The sequence below is a fragment of the Oncorhynchus mykiss genome, chromosome 14, assembly GCF_013265735.2.
Source record: "Oncorhynchus mykiss isolate Arlee chromosome 14, USDA_OmykA_1.1, whole genome shotgun sequence".
Lineage (NCBI taxonomy): Eukaryota > Metazoa > Chordata > Actinopteri > Salmoniformes > Salmonidae > Oncorhynchus > Oncorhynchus mykiss.
In genome coordinates, this window is record NC_048578.1 from 26,769,122 (window position 1) to 26,782,646 (window position 13,525).

General features: G+C 44.7%; 1 protein-coding gene across 2 annotated transcripts in view; it reads left to right on the forward strand.

Moving 5' to 3' along the window:
- The window catches only part of LOC110489086 (PH and SEC7 domain-containing protein 2), a 42,283-nt gene that overhangs the window by 9,999 nt on the left and 18,759 nt on the right, over positions 1 to 13,525 (forward strand). For both annotated transcript variants that reach the window (XM_021561653.2, XM_021561655.2), the window contains exons 2-3: positions 3,771 to 4,462; positions 4,636 to 5,412. In XM_021561653.2, the coding sequence (XP_021417328.2) occupies positions 3,771 to 4,462; positions 4,636 to 5,412 (1,469 nt within the window). The remainder of the gene's footprint in view (positions 1 to 3,770; positions 4,463 to 4,635; positions 5,413 to 13,525) is intronic.

Consider the following 13,525-nt stretch of genomic DNA (forward strand, 5'->3'; position numbering starts at 1 on the left):
TGATCCGCCGGTCTATTAATTAAGGCTAGGGGTTCCGCTAGCGGGACAACTTCCAGTGAAACTGGAGGGCGCCCAATTAAAATAAATAATCATAAAAATGATGGATATTAAACATTTAGGTCCATACAAGTGTCTTATATTGGTTAAAAGCTAAATTATTGTTAATCTAACTGCACTGTCCGATTTACAGTAGGCTTTACAGCGAAAGCATGCCATGCGATTGTTTGAGGACGGCGCCCACATCAAAATATTTTTCCACCGGCACAGGTTTCATAAATTCACAAATAGCGATTAAATATTCACTTACTTTTTGAAAATCGTCCTCTGATTTGTCATCCAACGGGTCCCAGCTACAACACGTAGTGTCGTTTTGTTAGATAAAATCCTTATTTATATCCCAAACAGTCAGTTTAGTCGGCACCATCGATTTGAGTAATCCACTCATTCAACATGCAGACAAAGCAATCCGAAAAGCTACCGCTAAACTTTGTTAAAACAAGTCAAAATACATTTCTAGTTAATCCTCAGATACCCTAATATGTAATTAAACTATAATATTTCATACGGAAATAAATATGTTCAATAGGAAAGCAATATTAGCAGATGCGCGCATACACTGATTTCCAAGTTTGAGTCCCTGTACTAAAACTCATTATTCTTCCTAGTTTTGGAAGAAACAAGCCTGAAACCTTGAACAAAGACTACTGACACCCAGTGGAAGCCATCGGAATTGCATACTGGGAGCTATATTAAATTTTTTTCCCTATATATTCCATTGGAAGAGCATGGGCTCTCAACAAAAAAAAATCCAGTTGGTTTTTCTTTGGATTTCCTCCTAGCATATCTATTGTGTTATGGTCTCCTACATTATTTGAACATTTCTACAAACATCAGAGTGTTTTCTTTACAATGGTACCAATTATATGCATATCCTGGCTTCAGGGCCTGAGCAACAGGCAGTTTACTTTGGGCACGTAGGTCAGGCGGAAATGGAGAAAAATAGACCCTAGCCTGAAGTTTTAATGCTGATGAATCAGCAGACAATGTGACGTCTGCGCACAGAGACTCCGTCTTTATTAAAAACAAGAAATGGGAAGATGGAATGGCGGCTCCTCCAAAATCTACTATCATTTCAGGAAGAGTACTTTGTTCCAAAAGCCTTGTTCTCTGTACAGTAACCAATTGCGTTAACACCAAACAATAACAGGTACACTGACTGCCAAAATAAAAGTCCAAAATCACATTATTACAGTCCAATAATACATTTCCTACATTATCGTATGCTGGTGATACTACCAGCCCAATGAAATACAACCCAGACCAATGAAGAGTGAGACTCGCTGCCCAATCTCCAGCTGATATTCCAATAGGAACCAGTGCCTGATGTCCAGAAGGTTGCAGGTTTAAAGCCCCGGTGGACTTTCAGCATCTGGACCCCAGAGAAGGGCACTTAACCTGGGTGGTTTGTGATGGCCATTCAGCTGTGAAAAGAGGAGAAATAAAGCAGTGAATGAGTGATGTGAGATGTCATGTGAGATATCATGTGAGATGAGATGTGATATGAGAGATGTGATGTGAGATGTAATGTGATGTGAGCTGTGATGTGTGATGTAATGTGATGTGAGATGTAATGTGATGTGAGATGTAATGTGATATGTCATGTGAGATGTGAGATGTAATGTGATGTGAGATGTAATGGGATATGTCATGTGAGATGAGATGTGAGATGAGATGTGAGATGAGATGTGATATGTGAGATGTGATGTGAGATGTAATGTGATGTGAGCTGTGATGTGATGTGAGATGTAATGGGATATGTCATGTGAGATGAGATGTGAGATGAGATGTGATATGTGAGATGTGATGTGAGATGTAATGTGATGTGAGCTGTGATGTGTGATGTAATGTGATGTGAGATGTAATGTGATGTGAGATGTAATGTGATATGTCATGTGAGATGTGAGATGTAATGTGATGTGAGCTGTGATGTGAGATGTGTGTAATGGGATATGTCATGTGAGATGAGATGTGAGATGAGATGTGAGATGAGATGTGATATGTGAGATGTGATGTGAGATGTAATGTGATGTGAGCTGTGATGTGATGTGAGATGTAATGGGATATGTCATGTGAGATGAGATGTGAGATGAGATGTGATATGTGAGATGTGATGTGAGATGTAATGTGATGTGAGCTGTGATGTGTGATGTAATGTGATGTGAGATGTAATGTGATGTGAGATGTAATGTGATATGTCATGTGAGATGTGAGATGTAATGTGATGTGAGCTGTGATGTGAGATGTGTGATGTAATGTGATGTGAGATGTGAGATGTAATGTGATATGTGATGTGAGATGTAATGTGATGTGAGATGTAATGTGATGTGAGATGTAATGGGATATGTCATGTGAGATGAGATGTGAGATGAGATGTGATATGTGAGATGTGATGTCAGATGTAATGTGATGTGAGCTGTGATGTGTGATGTAATGTGATGTGAGATGTAATGGGATATGTCATGTGAGATGAGATGTGAGATGAGATGTGATATGTGAGATGTGATGTGAGATGTAATGTGATGTGAGCTGTGATGTGTGATGTGAGATGTAATGTGATGTGAGATGTAATGTGATGTGAGCTGTGATGTGTGATGTAATGTGATGTGAGATGTAATGTGATGTGAGATGTAATGTGATATGTCATGTGAGATGTGAGATGTAATGTGATGTGAGCTGTGATGTGAGATGTGTGATGTAATGTGATGTGAGATGTAATGTGATGTGAGATGTAATGTGATATGTGATGTGAGATGTAATGTGATGTGAGATGTAATGTGATGTGAGATGTAATGGGATATGTCATGTGAGATGAGATGTGAGATGAGATGTGATATGTGAGATGTGATGTCAGATGTAATGTGATGTGAGCTGTGATGTGTGATGTAATGTGATGTGAGATGTAATGGGATATGTCATGTGAGATGAGATGTGAGATGAGATGTGATATGTGAGATGTGATGTGAGATGTAATGTGATGTGAGCTGTGATGTGTGATGTGAGATGTAATGTGATGTGAGATGTAATGTGATATGTCATGTGAGATGTGAGATGTAATGTGATGTGAGCTGTGATGTGAGATGTGTGAGGTAATGTGATGTGAGATGTAATGTGATATGTGATGTGAGATGTAATGTGATGTGAGATGTAATGTGATGTGAGATGTGAGATGTAATGTGATATGTGATGTGAGATAGAGGAGCAGCTGTGTGGATTAAAGGCCTGCTGCTCTGGATAAAATATGACTCTGTAAGAGGGATCCTTTTGACATGGATCTGCAGGGGCTTTAAAATGATCTTCCTTCACTCTCTCTCTTTCGCGCTCCTTCTTCTGGCCTCTTTTTCTGTTTCTTCTGGACTCATCTGGTTTAGAGGACATAGTGTTCTAGACACACGCATGTACACACCCACCCACCCACCCACCTACACACACACACACACACACACACACACACACACACACACACACACACACACACACACACACACACACACACACACACACACACACACACACACACACACAAGTACAGGGGGATTCTGTCCAAGGTGACCTCTATATTACAATTAAGGCTAAGAATAATGAAATTAACTGTATCAGACAGCAACCCACCCCTCCCTCCCATTCCCCCTCCCTTCTGTCTCTCTTTTTCTTCTATTCTCTTCTCTTTTTCACCTGTGCTTCCTTTCTCCCCCTCTGTCTCTCTTCCCAAGACGGTCTGTCCTCCCTGGTCCTGGATCCAGAGCTCACTGCCTCCCCCTGGCCCCAGACGACCCCCCCCCCCACAACCAGGCACCATGACCCAGGAGGGGCAGGGACCACACCAGACTGAACCCACTACACCCCCAGACATCCAGGGGGTGACCCCAGCTCACCCTTCAGAGGAGTCAGCCACAGACCAAGGGCTGGAGGGGCTAGGTCTGGAGGTGAAGGTGGAGGGGATAGAGGGGACCAATGAGGAGGAAGGGGAGGGAAGTGTTACGGTAGAAGGGGAAGTACACAGAGAACGAGAAGGTGGGGAAAGTGGAAAGGGAGAGGGTGATGAGGTAGGTGAGGGAGTGGAACAAGTGATGCAGGGAGAAGGAGAGGTGCATGAAGAGAGAGAGAGTATGGCAGAGACAAGTGATGAAGAAGATGGGCTGGGGGATGAGAGGATAGATTCAGAGGATGGTCAGACAGATGGAGAACTAGAGAGAGTGGAGGAGGTGGAGAAGGAGGGGGATAACATGAACACAGAGGCCACAGATGAGGCAGAACCAGCCTGCAAGCCCAGCTGTGAGGAGGAGGAGGAAGGAGAGGAGGAGGAGTTAACACCACCACCACCACCACCTGAGAACCAGGAAGAGGACCAGGACTTACCAGACCCACCGCAGTCTCTGGACATAATCAGATCAGTACAACAGACGTGAGCAGACCTTGACTAGTGTGGTCATGAGTGAATGTATAGGTCGGATCATTTATAGAACATCTGTCAACAGACTGAGATGAGTGTGTTAATGCGGAGGGTGAGTGTGTAGTTTAATATGTAGCTGTTTTATAAAAGTTGTATTCTAATGATACTCCATGTTCTCCATACAGGCTGGAGAACGGGATAGGACCTGAGAACGGAATCGAAGGGCATGAAGAGGAGGATGATGAAGAGGATGAAGATGAGGTAGAAGGATGCGGCTTAGTAGAGGTCATCCAGGAACACCTGGACACGTTCAGCTCCACCTTCGAGTGTTCCGTAGAGCTGGCGGACACAGAGGTGGAGGAAGAGGAGGAGGAGGAGGAGGGGGATGGGGATGGGAGAGGTAACCAGGACAGTTTCAGCTCTGTGTTTGAACGCATCGTGGAGCACGTTGTGGCCATAGAGAGGGAGGAAGAGGAAGATGAGGAAGAGGGGGAGAAGAACACGGTGGACAACAAGGACGGCTTCAGCTCGACGTTTGAGCGTATCGTTGAGTCTGCGCTTCTCCGCGGGGGAACGTGCTACAGTAGTCTGGACTCTCTGGATGTCCTGTCACTCACAGATGAGACAGACAGCTGCGTCAGCTTCGAGGCGCCACTCACACCCCTTATTCAGCAGAGGTCCTTCCTTCAGAGCCCTGAGCCACTGGAGCTAGAACTAGCCACCGTCATGGAGCAGGAGGGGAGTGAGGCTGGAACCGAGGCCCAGCAAGGAGAGCCTGAGGCTGGGGAGAGTGCTGCAGGGCCTGGGCCTGGACCTGGAGGAAGCCCACTAAGGACCACCATCACCGGGACGAGGTCAGAGTTTGTACTGAGCCAGCCTGGCCGGTGGGACATCCCTAATGGGTTTCATACAGACACCCAGGGGGGAGTGGAGGGCTCTGGAGCCATACCCAACTCAATGAGGTAAGAGAGCAAGGTAGGGGCAAAGCAGTGGGAAAACATGGTAGGTTGAGTGAGTTAAGGTAAGGGTAATGGTAACGGTAATGGCTAGGGTTAGGGTTGAGCTGGGATGTGAACTTGAAGCTAGAGTTAGGGTTGTGGTTGAGGGTTAGCGTTGTGGTTGTGGCTAGGTTTAGGGTAATGGCTAGGGTTAGGGTTGAGCCCGGGATGTGAACTTGAAGCTAGAGTTAGGGTTGTGGTTGAGGGTTAGCGTTGTGGTTGTGGCTAGGTTTAGGGTAATTGCTTGGGTTAGGGTTGAGCCAGGGTGTGGACTTGAAGCTAGGGTTAAGGGTTGGGGTTATGACTAGGGTTAGGGTTAGGTTGAGTGGGTCAGTGGTAGGTTGTCACAGGTTGTGTCTGGTTGTCTACCATGAAAGCAGGCTTGATTTAGGTGTATCAAAGTGCAGAACTCAGACATCATCCTAGAAAAGTCTCTGGCCTATCCACTACTAAAGCATGTCTAGTGAAGCTCACTTGGGAGTTAAAGGGACTTCAAACTACAGTGTAATGCCCTGTAATTAAGCCTCTACTGGTCCCAGTCTCATCCAGCAGGGGGCATGAGTGAGATGACCAGGCAGGCTGAGGTTCATTAGCAGAGGGGTCTGGCTGGGTGTCTCAGGGGATAGTTCTGTTCATATCGTCCTCCTCCCACTGGTTGTGTCTGGCTGGGCTTACAGGTCCAATGCTGCAGGATATGGAGGTTTATTTAGACATTAGAGTTGAGATTATGCACAGCACACTCAATTTACACAAAATACTTACACTAAATACTATACGTAATCAACTCCCAGAGAGAGCATGCTAGATCTAGTTCATATACAATGCAATACTTGAGTCTGAGTTCATGTCAAAAGCCTTTCAATTTGTCAACTAGGTCCATTATCACATAGCTATGTTCTCTCATGTCTTCTAGCTCCACTCAGCCACTAGTGTAGCGTGGTAATGTGAAACACATGGGAACATGAGACCTGGACATAGGTCAGGAGCCATTATACTATCCCCACAGGACCACAGTCTCTGGGTCTAATGTTTCAAACAGTGTCAGATTGTCAGAGATCACTGCAGTCTGCTGGGATACTGTCTAACTGTTCTGCTGATCACTTGGTGTTCCACTTCTGAATCAGTGCAGGATATCATGGAGCTAAGTGCCTCTTTCTAGAAAGTCTGACAGACAGAATTCTAAAGGCTGCTGTTGTGGTGAATTCTAGAACTGATTGCATTAGAGATCATTCTGAATTCCATTATGGATTCCAGAATGGTGGGAGAGAAAAAATCATACATGCTCAGTGTATTTATGAGCCATAGTTCTCAAAGAGAGCATCTCTCTCTCTCTGTCTCTGTCTCTGTCTGTCTCTCTATCTTTCTCCCTCTCTCTCTCACTCTCTCTCTCTTTCTCTCTCTCTCTGTCTCTCTCTCTGTCTCGCACTCTCTCTCTGTTTCTGCAGATGTTGTCGTTTAAGCGAGAGCCTGCTTCCTGCCCGCCCGCCCCTAGCTGAATGAGGCATTGTTTTGGTGGTGACATCATCGTCTTTGGCCTTCCTCTGCCCAGTGGGTGCAGAGCAAGCCCCAGTATGTGTGTTAGAGGGAGAGATTCCCAGTCTGTGTGTTAGAGCGAGAGATTCCCAGTCTGTGTGCTAGAGGGAGGGATTTCCAGTCTGTGAGTTAGAGGGATAGATTCCCAGTCTTTGTGTTAGGGGGAGAGATTCCCAGTCTGTGTGTTAGAGGGAGAGATTCCCAGGCTGTGTGTTAGAGGAAGAGATTCCCAGTCTGTGTGTTAGAGGAAAAGATTCCCAGTCTGTGTGTTAGAGAAAGAGATTCCCAGTCTGTGTGTTAGAGGAAGAGATTCCCAGTCTGTGTGTTAGAGGGAGAGATTCCCAGTCTGTGTGTTAGAGGGAGAGAAAGGGGAGAACACTTTGACTTCTGCAGTTTACCGATCTGGAGTAGATACTTGTGTAGGGGAGTTACATTTGAGTGATCATATTTGGAGTCTCTTTCTGTTCTCGTGCATCTCTCACTGAGGATGTGTCGAGTAGCAGGAATGAGCTTTTTGTTTACATCATTCGTTTACATCATTCTGTGAAACAGAGTACGATGCACAATGTCTGTTCTATTTTACAGTCAGACCTTTAGTCTCCAGTGCTACCAATCCCCCCCTCTCTCTTTTTCCTTCCCATGTTCCTTCTCTCTCGTCTCCTCCTTCTCTCCATCTCACTTCTCCCCTCCCTTTCCCTCTCTTCCCTCCCTCTCCCCCTTATTTTCTCTACTCCTCCTTTTATCCTTAACTTCTGCCCTTCCTTCCCCCCCTCTCTGTTCCCCACCTCTCCCAAACCCAGCTGGTAGCCCCAATGCTAACATCATTATAGAGTATATTGTGGGTAACTAGTCTTTATCTCAGCAGGAAACAGCAACTGCAGAAAAGAAGAGGAGAAAAGCACTCAGCCAACCAGTCAGCCAGTTAGGAAGCCAGTCAGTTAGTCAGTCAGTCAGGTAGTTAGTAAGCCAGTCAGTCCGCCACTCAGTCAGTCAGCCACTCAGTCAGTCAGTCTGTCAGTCATCCACTCAGTGAATCAGTCAGTCAGTAAGCCACTCGGTCAGCCACTCAGTCAGCCAGTCAGTCAGTTCACTGTATCAGTCGCCCTCTATGAGAGCATCAAACTGCTTCTTTCTCTACAGCAGTGGGCCAGGACAGTTGGAATTTAGCTCTAATCCATATAGCTCTATGGCTGAAATCCCCAGCCACTCTCAATCTGAACAGGAGGACACACATGTAGTCCTAGTATTACAGCTTAGAAAGCCAGCTGGTGCTACCTATACTGAACAAAAAAATACACGCCCAACATGTAAAGTGTTGGTCCCATGTTTCATGAGCTGAAATAAAAGTTCCCAGAAATGTTCCATATGCACAAAAAGCTTATTTCTCTCAAATTTTGTGAACAAATGTGTTTACATCCCTGTTAGTGAGCATTTCTCATTTACCAAGATAATCCATCCACCTGACAGGTGTGGCATATCAAGAAGCTGATTAAACAGCATGATTATTACACAGGAGCACTTTGTGCTGGGGACAATAAAAGGCCACTCTAAAATGTGCAGTTTTGCCACACAACACAATACCACAGATATCTTAAGTTTTGAGGGAGCGTGCAATTTGCATGCTGAATGCAGGAATGTCAACCAGAGCTATTGCCAGATAATTGACTGTTCATTTCTCTACCATAAGCTGCCTCCATAGTCGTTTTAAAGAATTTGGCAGCACATCCAACCGGCCTCACAACCGCAGACCCATTTTAACCACACCAGCCCAGGACCTCCACATCCGGCTTCTTCACCTGTGGGATCGTCTGAGTCCAGCCACCCAGACAGCTGATGAAACTGTGGGTTTGCACAACCATTATTCTGCACAAAATGTCCGAAACGGTCTCAGGGAAGATCATCTGTGTGCTCCTCGTCCTCACCAGGGTCTTAACTGACTAAAGTAGGCAAATGCTCACCTTCCATGGCCACTGGAGAAGTGTGCTCTTCACGGATTAATCCCGGTTTCAGCTGTACAGGGCAGATGGCAAACAGTGTGTATGGCGTTGTGTTGGTGAGTGATTTGCTGATGTCAACGTAGTGAACAGAGTGCCCCATTGTGGCGGTGGGGTAATGTTATGGGCAGGCATAAGCTACGGACAACATACACAATTTAATTTTATCGATGGCAATTTGAAAGCACAGAGATACCATGACGATATCCTGAGGAACATTGTCGTGCCCTCAGCCGCCGCCATCACCTCATGTTTCAGTATGATAATGCATGGCCCCGTGTCGCAAGGATCTGTACACAATTCATGGAAGCTGAAAATGTCCTAGTTCTTCCATGGACTGCCTAATCACCAGACATGTCACCCATTGAGCATGTTTGGGATGCTCTGCATTTATGTGTTCAACAGCGTGTTCCAGGTCCCACCAATATCCAGCAACTTTGCACAGCCATTGATGAGGAGAGGGACAACATTCCACAGGTCACAATCAACAGCCTGATCAACTCTATGAGAAGGAGATGTGTAACGCTGCATTAGGAAAATGGTGGTCACCCCAGATACTGACTGGTTTTCTGATCCACGCCCCTACTTTTTTTTTAAGGTGTCTGTGACCAACAGATGCATATACTGTATTCCCAGTCATGTGAAATCCATAGACTAGTGCCTAATTAATTTATTTCAATTGACTGATTTCCTTATATGAACTGTAACTCAGTAAAATCTTAGAAATTGTTGCATGTTGCATTTATATTTTTGTTCAGTGTAGATCGATCTGTTTCTGAATAGCTTTACAGTAAGTATCCAGATCATTGCTGGCCGGATGACGTTTCTGCCAGACAGAGATGCTAGGCTTGTGATGGAGATGGTATGGTAACCAGTGATCATGCTGCAAGACTGGGTTACGTCCCAAATGGTACCCTATTCCTTTCATAGTGCACTACTTTTGACCAGAGCCTATGGTCCCTAGTCAAAAGTAGTGCACTATAAAGGGAATAGGGTATCATTTGGGACAGCCTGGGCCCCTCTCCCCTGTGAGCAGGATAAGGAGGATACATAGATCTGAGGCTGTAACCAGACAAGATAAAATAACCAGCATCAATCTCTATATCAGAGGAACTGATTGTTCTGCTTCATGTTATATGTGCTGGCCATGTTATATGTGCTGGCCATGTTATATGTGCTGACCATGTTATATGTGCTGACCATGTTATATGTGCTGACCATGTTATGTGTGCTGACCATGTTATATGTGCTGACCATGTTATATGTGCTGACCATGTTATATGTGCTGACCATGTTATATGTGCTGACCATGTTATGTGTGCTGGCCATGTTATATGTGCTGACCATGTTATGGGTGCTGGCCATGTTATATGTGCTGGCCATGTTATATGTGCTGACCATGTTATGGGTGCTGACCATGTTATATGTGCTGACCATGTTATGGGTGCTGACCATGTTATGTGTGCTGGCCATGTTATATGTGCTGGCCATGTTATGTGTGCTGGCCATGTTATATGTGCTGACCATGTTATGTGTGCTGACCATGTTATATGTGCTGACCATGTTATGGGTGCTGACCATGTTATGGGTGCTGACCATGTTATGTGTGCTGGCCATGTTATGTGTGCTGACCATGTTATATGTGCTGACCATGTTATGTGTGCTGACCATGTTATATGTGCTGACCATGTTATGGGTGCTGACCATGTTATGTGTGCTGGCCATGTTATATGTGCTGGCCATGTTATGTGTGCTGACCATGTTATATGTGCTGACCATGTTATGGGTGCTGACCATGTTATGGGTGCTGGCCATGTTATATGTGCTGGCCATGTTATATGTGCTGACCATGTTATGTGTGCTGACCATGTTATATGTGCTGACCATGTTATGGGTGCTGACCATGTTATGTGTGCTGGCCATGTTATATGTGCTGGCCATGTTATGTGTGCTGGCCATGTTATATGTGCTGACCATGTTATGTGTGCTGACCATGTTATGTGTGCTGGCCATGTTATATGTGCTGACCATGTAATATGTGCTGGCCATGTTATATGTGCTGGCCATGTTATATGTGCTGACCATGTTATATGTGCTGGCCATGTTATGTGTGCTGGCCATGTTATATGTGCTGACCATGTTATGGGTGCTGACCATGTTATATGTGCTGGACATGTTATATGTGCTGACCATGTTATGGGTGCTGACCATGTAATATGTGCTGACCATGTAATATGTGCTGGTCATGTTATATGTGCTGGCCATGTTATATGTGCTGGCCATGTTATATGTGCTGACCATGTAATATGTGCTGGCCATGTAATATGTGCTGGTCATGTTATATGTGCTGACCATGTAATATGTGCTGGCCATGTAATATGTGCTGGTCATGTTATATGTGCTGACCATGTTATATGTGGTGACCATGTTATGTGTGCTGACCATGTTATGTGTGCTTGCCATGTTATGTGTGCTGACCATGTTATATGTGCTGGCCATGTTATGTGTGCTGACCATGTAATATGTGCTGACCATGTTATATGTGCTGACCATGTTATATGTGCTGACCATGTTATGTGTGCTGACCATGTTATGTGTGCTTGCCATGTTATGTGTGCTGACCATGTTATGTGTGCTGACCATGTTATGTGTGCTGACCATGTTATATGTGCTGACCATGTTATATGTGCTGACCATGTTATGTGTGCTGGCCATGTTATGTGTGCTGACCATGTTATATGTGCTGACCATGTTATGGGTGCTGGCCATGTTATATGTGCTGGCCATGTTATGTGTGCTGACCATGTTATATGTGCTGACCATGTTATGGGTGCTGATCATGTTATGTGTGCTGACCATGTTATATGTGCTGACCATGTTATGGGTGCTGATCATGTTATGTGTGCTGACCATGTTATATGTGCTGGCCATGTTATGTGTGCTGGCCATGTTATATGTGCTGGCCATGTTATGTGTGCTGGCCATGTTATATGTGCTGACCATGTTATATGTGCTGGCCATGTTATGTGTGCTGGCCATGTTATATGTGCTGGCCATGTTATGTGTGCTGGCCATGTTATATGTGCTGACCATGTTATGTGTGCTGACCATGTTATGTGTGCTGGCCATGTTATATGTGCTGACCATGTAATATGTGCTGGCCATGTTATATGTGCTGGCCATGTTATATGTGCTGACCATGTTATATGTGCTGGCCATGTTATGTGTGCTGGCCATGTTATATGTGCTGACCATGTTATGGGTGCTGACCATGTTATATGTGCTGGCCATGTAATATGTGCTGACCATGTTATGGGTGCTGACCATGTAATATGTGCTGACCATGTAATATGTGCTGGTCATGTTATATGTGCTGGCCATGTTATATGTGCTGGCAATGTTATATGTGCTGACCATGTAATATGTGCTGGCCATGTAATATGTGCTGGTCATGTTATATGTGCTGACCATGTAATATGTGCTGGCCATGTAATATGTGCTGGTCATGTTATATGTGCTGGCCATGTAATATGTGCTGGTCATGTTATATGTGCTGGACATGTTATATGTGCTGACCATGTAATATGTGCTGGCCATGTTATATGTGCTGGTCATGTTATATGTGCTGGTCATGTTATATGTGCTGGACATGTTATATGTGCTGACCATGTAATATGTGCTGGCCATGTTATATGTGCTGGCCATGTTATATGTGCTGGCCATGTTATATGTGCTGGTCATGTTATATGTGCTGACCATGTAATATGTGCTGGTCATGTTATATGTGCTGGCCATGTTATGTGTGCTGGCCATGTTATATGTGCTGACCATGTTATATGTGCTGGACATGTTATATGTGCTGACCATGTAATATGTGCTGGCCATGTAATATGTGCTGGTCATGTTATATGTGCTGGCCATGTTATATGTGCTGACCATGTTATATGTGCTGACCATGTTATGTGTGCTGGCCATGTAATATGTGCTGGACATGTTATGTGTGCTGACCATGTAATATGTGCTGACCATGTAATATGTGCTGGCCATGTAATATGTGCTGGCCATGTAATATGTGCTGGCCATGTAAAATGTGCAGATAATCCACTCATGTTCCAGTAGCGATATGTCACAGACACACACACACAAAAAAAGACTTAAAGATTTATTTCCATCACCGTCCATTTTTAGCTGCCTTTGTATTTTTTGACATATCATAAATACTTTGACTGTAATTGACTGAGGACATTTAGAATGTATGTCTTTCTCCAGACCTACGTCATTGGTCCTCAAGTAGGAGAGAACCAATGTAGGCTCCCATGGAAGATTATTGTATCCAATTGTTACTGTTCCTACGGTGTTCTTCTATAGACGTTGCAGGAGCATATTTTACATTTGGAGTGAGAGCTCATAAATATGTCAGAAATTTTCAACCCAGACTTGTTTGGGTTCACGGGTGTATGATGCCTGCTAGAAAGGGGATGCTGATGTCAGTTCATGTTAGAATGTGGTGGCCATTTGAGAGGTCAGATGGCGCTGGTGGATTGAATCTC